Here is an 8,199-nt window from a genome sequence, read left to right on the forward strand (position 1 = left end):
ATGTGTGGGCCCACCACCCGGCACACACCACGAGGCCTCCACACTCATGCTGAACAGTGCACTGTATCTTAAAGAGAAACTCCGACCAAGAATTGAACTTTATCCCAATCAGTAGCTGATACCCACTTTTACATGAAAAATATAATGATTTTCACAAACAGACCATCAGGGGGCGCTGTATGACTGATTTTGTGCTGAAACCCCTCCCACAAGAGGCTCTGGTACCGTACGGTACTCTGGGCAAACTGCCACAATGTAACAATGACACACACAGGAAATGGCTGTTTATAGCTGTCTGTTAAAGCCAGAACAGCTACATAATCTGCCCACAGTAACAATGTCACTATGTAATACATGTCAGAATGTGAATCTGGGAGAGGAAAGATTTTACAATGAGCAAACTCTGACTAAATCATGTATACATAATTATTGTAAAAATTAAGCACCTTTTTATATTAAATTATTTTCACTGGAGTTCCTCTTTAAAGATGGCCGGCTAAGCTCCTTATCAATGTCCTTATCATCAAAGCCAATGTAGCAATTCTGCACATCAATCCTTCTGGGGGGTATGGCCACTACTGTCCGTTATTAACAGCCTTCTTCCACACTCATAGATCTATGTCACATGATACATCCTCCTATGGCAGTTAGTAATCAGGACTTATGGTGGCCATACACGGTACCATAAAAACGTTCGATTTTCCCGTTTATTCGATGTAAATGATCGAATTGAATGAAAGTTGAAAATATTTTTTTTTTTCGATCAAGAAATTCGAACGATTATCCCGTTTTTTCTGGAAAAATGATCGGACATGCTGGAAAAATCTTTATATTCGATCTAATGGAATAATCGAACTAAATTATCTAATTGAAAAATTGTACCATGTATGGCCACCTTTATGCACAACTTCCAGTACCTTGGAACACTTAGCTGAATATCTTAATACTTTTCCGCCCATCCAGGGCTGCACATGTCTCAGCTTGTCTCATAGATGTAACGGATAGTCATGACCTTCCCGCAGTGTCGCGCTCTAAGGGAGCTTTGCTCAGGGCTCCTTGCAGTGACAGATGCCCGATGCTGGATATGCATCACCTCGCACCGTCTCCTGCTCCAGCCGTTTTCACTTTCTCCGGCAGAGGTTTATGGCGTGGCCCGGCGTCCCGGGTTAGTGAGCGCTCATGTGAACCAGTCTGGCCCCGCCCACTGACGTGTTTCGCCCCGCCCACGGGGCTTTCTCAAAGCGAAATGGGGATGATCACCACTACTAACATTACTAACTGCCATAGGAGGATGTATCATGTGACATAGATCTAGGAGTGTGGAAGAAGGCTGTTAATAACGGACAGTAGTGGCCATACCCCCCAGAAGGATTGATGTGCAGAATTGCTACATTGGCATTGATAAGGACATTGATAAGGAGCTTAGCCGGCCATCTTTAAGATACAGTGCACTGTTCAGCATGAGTGTGGAGGCCTCGTGATGTGTGCCAGGTGGTGGGCCCACACATGTCCAATTGTGATTGGGTGACCGATCGATTTGCATAGGCTGCGGCTGGGTGATTGATACGGTAGTATACCCTCACAGGGACTGTGGGATTGTAGGAAGTAACAGCTCTTATGCCAAATTATGGTTTTAGGATGTTTTAATTGTATTGTGAACCACGTTTTTGTATACCATTTTGCAAGTTAAGATTAAAATTATATTTAAGCACACGAAGACACCCTGGTTTTTTCAAAGGTTGAAATTCCCTATCCTTTGCAGAGATGAACTCCAACTTCATGTTGTGTCTCTGGGAGAGAAAATATCCCTAACAGGAAGAGAGACATCAGTAAAAAGCCTGACTTTTCAATCCTATCTCAAGCATGCCAAAACAAAAAAAAACAAAAAACGTAAGTCTCAATTGGACAGTTCACCTAGCCTTCCGTCTCTGAACCATTGCTTCAGTACTCCTTGTCCTTCAGGAAGGATTGCAAAAAAGTGTGCAGCAAGCAGGGAGGCTGGCCAGCATGTTTGTCAGGGCCGGATTTGCCATAAGGCACGTGCCTACAGGCGCCTGATAGTGGAGAGGCAGCTCACTCCCCTCCCAAAGCGCTTTCCTATGCAGAGTCCTGCTGAGAGCAGAAATGAGGTTACTCACCCTGCTCTTTCCACTGACAAGATCTCCCTTCAGTTGGGGGCACGTCTAGCTACTTCATATTGAGGGTACCTCTGGCTACCTAATGCTAAGGGACACCTGTAGCTACATATGATGGGCAAGGTAAGTAAGGGAGAAGTGACAGCTGGGTAAGCCAGCACACTAGCCTTTTTCAGGGAATGTCTTTATAAAGAATAAAGGCCATGCTGAGAATCCTCCACAAAGAGATGGACTAACCTAAAACCTGTCGCTTCTGTCAGATTTCTACTACCTACTGTAAGTGACAGCAACATAGGAGAAACGTAATTTATGGCTCATTTTACTCTGGAAGAAATGTACTTATTTGTATGCGTTTTAAATTTTAAGATTTTCGCGACAGTTCCTCTTTAAAGAATTGGGCTTTGATAAATCTGGCTCTCTACTGGTCTCCTTGATCAGCAATGAGGACTTTCCCCCAGGTTGAGAGAGAAGCATGGACACAATGGTTAGCTAGAAGTATTTCTAATCTGCCGGATGTAACAGGGTCGCATTCTGTCACGGCAAAAATTAAAAGACAAATACTCGATGCCTACTTCAAAAATATTTAGATACTTACAGATTAGAGGATATACGCTCTCAGTAATTAGAACAGAGCCCTCAGATAGGAACTCACAGTCTAAGTAGAACCATTTTTGATTTCTGATTTTTACTTCTTGGTGGGGTGCTAGACCCCATCCAGGTTGACCCTTGGATGGCTTTGTTCCATAGACATAGAACTCGCCTATAAAAACACGCCAATGCTTTTATAACCCAAATATGCAATGCAACGAAATCCTCATTAACCCAAACCTGGAAAAGCCCTCCCCCTACCAGAAGTAACCTAATCTTTAATATTAAAGAAATATATAGCTGCAAAAGATTACTTCATCTCCATCATTCAAACCTGATAAATTCTGTAATATCTGGGGCCAATGCTCTGATTGGTGTCTCAATCTTTAACCTCCTACCAGTAACCCCCTGGGTCAACTTATAAGGATGTCAAGGGCCTGTAGTAGACAAACTCATCTAGAATGCTCATAGCTCCTAGAAGATCCTACGGTGTAACACTGTAATCTTAACCCCTTGCCGACTGCTCCACGCCGACTGGCGTGAACATGGCGGCAGCCCCTGGACCACTTCACGCCAATTGACATGGAGTCCTAGGGCAGGGTTTTGCAGGAGATCGTAGAAGCCAATGCGCGCGCCTCTCCGCTTGTATGACAGAGCAGAGAGCTCTGTCATCAGTCTCCTAGTGGCGATCGCCGCTAGGAGACAGACAGCGAAACCGGCAAGAGAGCGATCCGCTGTCATAGGCTGAAGCATGATGCTTCATGGGTTTATTCCCCCTTCATCAGGCAGTAACAACGGAGCAATAGCATATGTGGTCAGTAGAAGAGCCAGGCACCTCTGACAGAGGGCAGGGAGAGATAAAATACATGAACTATTGACCTTTTTCTAACTTTGGGACACTTGATAGGCTGCCACTGTTTAGAGATAGTAAAAAAAAAAATAAAAAAAAAATCATGGGGTACTTAAAGTAATTTTAGAAGGAGGAGGATAAATAAAATGGTTTATCTCATCAGTTTATTTTCACCTCAGATTCACGTTAAAGCTTATCTATCTACCCAAACTTCAGACAAAAGGTTATATTCGTTCTAAATAGTGACATCTTGTAGAAATTCTTTTGAGGTTCACAGGGGCTTTATGAACAGAAAGAAAATGTGCCCCATTAATACACAGCACAAGATGCTGACAAAAGTTATAACATTTCCACTTTGTAATAAAGAAAAAAAAAGAAAAAAAAGTTGAAAATCCCCCTAGAACAAAACCCATATTCTCTTACTTGATTGTATTAATAGGCATGTCACTTTGTTCTATTGCCACAATAAGTCCTCCAGAGTCCAGGATTGTATAGTGGTGAGGGCCCTCTAATGCAAGGTTCCAGGTGTAACCGCCATCATCAGAAAGGTACACATTGGGATTGGCGATGGACATTGCATCCCCCACACTGCCTGCAACACAGAAATGCACACTGAAACCAGGAAAGACTCAGGGTCACAGGACGCATCATCAGTCCACTGCCATACTTACCATGAGCAATGATAATTCCAATAGCATTGGGCTCAGTAAGTGGCGGGAGCGGGACTGAGAGTCTCTGCGATATGCTGTACTGGGCATGAATATGCAGACTACACTGTGTACACAGAGAATGAAGACAGAAAAAGGAAAATTACAAAAATACTGCCACATAACAGTTTTTATCACAACTTGTAAAATACATATAACACAAGTCACGCTGTATAATGAAAGGAATAATATTACAGTTACATAAAGACAAGCCCGGCTAGTAACATTTCACAACACATTTTCTATGCAAACATATTCAAAAGTTTAAGAGGGACTTTGGTTCATGAGAGGATTATATGTACACACGGTCTACCAAACCATACAACAGCATCACCATAAATGTCAAGTGTTTCATTTCCTACTTCATTTTACAGTGTCAAATGGGTGTGAAGATTAGGATGTTCACACTTGTTTTATGACCCTTGCAAGATGCTCCACCCCAGGCTGTGAGGAGGAGAGGTAAGCAAGGTGTGTGAACATAGGGGCCCCCATAAAATGAAGCACTCGCCCACTCCAGAGAAAGACCTGCATGTTTCTAATAGAAAACTTTGGCTGGACAAAGCAAACAAAATAAATAAAAGCTAGTTGGATTATACTTTAAAAACTCAGCCATCGAATATCTGTAACAGTGCCACTAGGTTAAGGAGAAGCCCATGAAGTTTCAAAGGAATGTGCATTCAGTAGGAGAAACAACTGCAATTTTTTACTTTTTTGTCCTTCCAAAGCTATTCATAGTTCTAAACAATTTGGCACTAGTACAGATCAACTGTGAATTACATTAATTCACACAAATCTGTAGCAGAAAACGGAACAAATGGGAAAGTAAAGTGGAAATTCTAGCCCGACAGCCATTCTGTGCTCATACAGGTCATTAGAGCAAACCTCAATCGAGAAGGCAACACATCTGTTACTGTGAAGAGTGTAGTAAGGACAGCACAAAATGCAGTGGCTTTTGGAAAGGGGGCTGAGTAGGAGAATAATGCACCAAGCTTATCTCTCGTCAATGTATCAAGGAAGATCAGGGGCCATTGTGCACAACCTAGATTCTCGGTCCAGGCCTTGATTGGCTGCCTCAGCTGAGAAACATCTAGTATGTCTACTAGGCTCAACATCCACCCAATCAAGCCATGTTCAAAAGGAGCATATGGCAATCTTGTGCCTCCAGCAGACAATGCTGACAGAATAAAACCGGATAAGTTGCTAAGACCCATCGGCATGCTTAAAACCCATTACAATGCCACAGTTAGCAACCCACCTTCTCTTTGTCTTTTGCCGTGGAGTCGCATTTTGTATTTTCTGGCTTTGTGATGTGGGTCCACTCACCTCCTTGGTCATAGGTTATCACAGAATGGATGGAGTTATCTGAAAGTTTAAAGAGACTAAGCGGACAGAACAGAGAACCACAAGTATTTAATGTCACATTAAGCAGTATGTACGGTACTAACCTTCAGCAAGAACACTAGTAATGAAAACCCCGCGGAGGGAGGTCACATTGGTGAAATCTGTATCTCCCCCAGTTTTAGTGTACAGATGTCGCTCCAGAGATTTAGAATATACAATGCCTCGATCATCAGATGTGTAGATGGTTCCACAGCCTGTGTCTGGAAAATATATATAATCACGAATTAAGGTTACCAGGTAACAGGTCACGGCTTCTCTTTATTATTATGGTCAACCCCAGCATTGGTGCAGAGGCTAGGTGATATCATTTGGTGGGCTAATTGAAGGTTGGTGGGTACTTTAGAGGCATGACAATGGCAGGCTGCAGTTTAGTTCTACTTTCTGGTTTGAAAACGGTTCCACACCTCCTCCCACCCTTTGCCAAATGCCACAACCCATCCTGGCTCAGAAGAGTCTAGTTACTAAGAGCAGCCTGGGCTGCTGAAGAAGCTAGGCTGTATGCTGTACAGACCTGCCACGTTCCAAAACAAAACCCATGTCCACATCCATTTTCCTGCAATACCAATGCAATACCCTGATTTTTTTTTATTAAAAGAGCCCTATATGTAAAATGGCATGATGCACATAAGCAGCGACATTCAAAACATTTGCATGTAAGGTATGATTTACTATTACACTTTTCAGCCTAATTTATATTTCATCGGATATCATTAGGTGGCTACACCTGTCATATTCTAGATTTCTTCAAAAGTTGTTAAACTAAGAGTAATGCTTCACTATGTTGATTTCTGTATGTGGAAAAATGGGCTGAATAATTACGCACATCCCACTTTGCAGCTATTTATTTGTAAAAATGTTTGGAACCATGTATGATTTTCGTTCCACTTCTCACATGTACACCACTTTGTATTGGTCTTTCACGTGGAATTCCAATAATATTGATTCATGTTTGTGGCAGTAATGTGACAAAATGTGGAAAACTTCAAGGGGGACGAATACTTTTGCAAGTGTGTGTGTGTGCGGTGTTTTATATATATCTATATATAGATAGATAGATAATCTATCTATCTATCTATCTATATCTTCTGATTTCTTATTCTTTTGCATGTTTGTCACACTTAACAAACAACACTAACAAACTCAAAACCTACATGGAGCTGTGTGAAAAAAATTGCCCCCTGAACCTAATAACTGGTTGGGCCACCCTTAGCAGCAATAACTGCAATCAAGCGTTTGCGATAACTTGCAAATGAGTCTTTTACAGCGCTCTGGAGGAATTTTGGCCCACTCATCTTTGCAGAATTGTTGTAATTCAGCTTTGAGGGTTTTCTAGCATGAACCGCCTTTTTAAGGTCATGCCACAACATCTCAATAAGATTCAGAAGCAATAAATTGTACACAAGCGCTCGCAATACAATGTGAAAACACAAGCTGAAAACACCAGTCCAACGGTGGAGCGCTCCCTAGCTATTTGTGTTTAGCTGAGATAATAATTAATGGTATAAGGTTAGCGCTCAAAATACAGTCTGTGCAATAAAATTCTTCACAACACTCCAATCGAGGACAGCAAACGTTAGCAGGGCACTCATTGCCCGCCCCCAACATAGAGAGACTCACCGGAAGTTGCGGCCAAGAAGGGCCCGACTGCGCTTTAGGGGTATTGGCCACTCCTCAGCCTCCAAGGCAATCTCCACACTCCAGCAGACTCTGATCTCCGTGTTTGCAGGTATAGACTTTTACTGTGACATCCTGATCGAGGTTTACGTTGATAGGTAACTGACTCCTCGGTGTAATCTTTTCCTACAAGTCCTTTTCATACAAGAGGACTTGTATGAAAAGATTACACAGAGGAGTCAGTTACCTATCAACGTAAACCTCTATCAGGATGTCACAGTAAAAGTCTATACCTGCAAACACGGAGATCAGAGTCTGCTGGAGTGTGGAGATTGCCTTGGAGGCTGAGGGGTGGCCAATACCCCTAAAGCGCAGTCGGGCCCTTCTTGGCCGCAACTTCCGGTGAGTCTCTCTATGTTGGGGGGCGGGCAATGAGTGCCCTGCTAACGTTTGCTGTCCTCGATTGGAGTGTTGAAGAATTTTATTGCACAGACTGTATTTTGAGCGCTAACCTTATACCATTAATCAATAAGATTCAGGTCAGGACTTTGACTAGGCCACTCCAAAGTCTTCATTTTGTTTTTCTTCAGCCATTCAGAGGTGGATTTGCTGGTCTGTTTTGGGTCATTGTCCTGCTGCAGCACCCAAGATCGCTTCAGCTTGAGTTGACGAACAGATGGCCGGACATTCTCCTTCAGGATTTTTTGGTAGACAGTAGAATTCATGGTTCCATCTATCACAGCAAGCCTTCCAGGTCCTGAAGCAGCAAAACAGCCCCAGACCATCACACTACCACCACCACCATATTTTACTGTTGGTATGAGGTTTTTGCTGAAATGCTGTGTTACTTCTACGCCAGATGTAACGGGACACGCACCTTCCAAAAAGTTCAACTTTTGTCTCG

The 8,199-nt window shown here is 42.8% G+C and overlaps 1 protein-coding gene across 1 annotated transcript in view; it reads right to left on the bottom strand.

Moving 5' to 3' along the window:
• SORT1 (sortilin 1) overlaps positions 1–8,199 on the bottom strand; it is a 117,473-nt gene that overhangs the window by 43,114 nt on the left and 66,160 nt on the right. The window contains exons 10-13 of the mRNA XM_068269510.1: positions 5,726–5,881; positions 5,536–5,642; positions 4,245–4,347; positions 3,997–4,165 (exon numbers count right to left, since the gene is read on the bottom strand). Coding sequence (XP_068125611.1) covers positions 3,997–4,165; positions 4,245–4,347; positions 5,536–5,642; positions 5,726–5,881 — 535 coding nt within the window. The remainder of the gene's footprint in view (positions 1–3,996; positions 4,166–4,244; positions 4,348–5,535; positions 5,643–5,725; positions 5,882–8,199) is intronic.

This window comes from Hyperolius riggenbachi, chromosome 2 (genome assembly GCF_040937935.1).
Source record: "Hyperolius riggenbachi isolate aHypRig1 chromosome 2, aHypRig1.pri, whole genome shotgun sequence".
NCBI lineage: Eukaryota > Metazoa > Chordata > Amphibia > Anura > Hyperoliidae > Hyperolius > Hyperolius riggenbachi.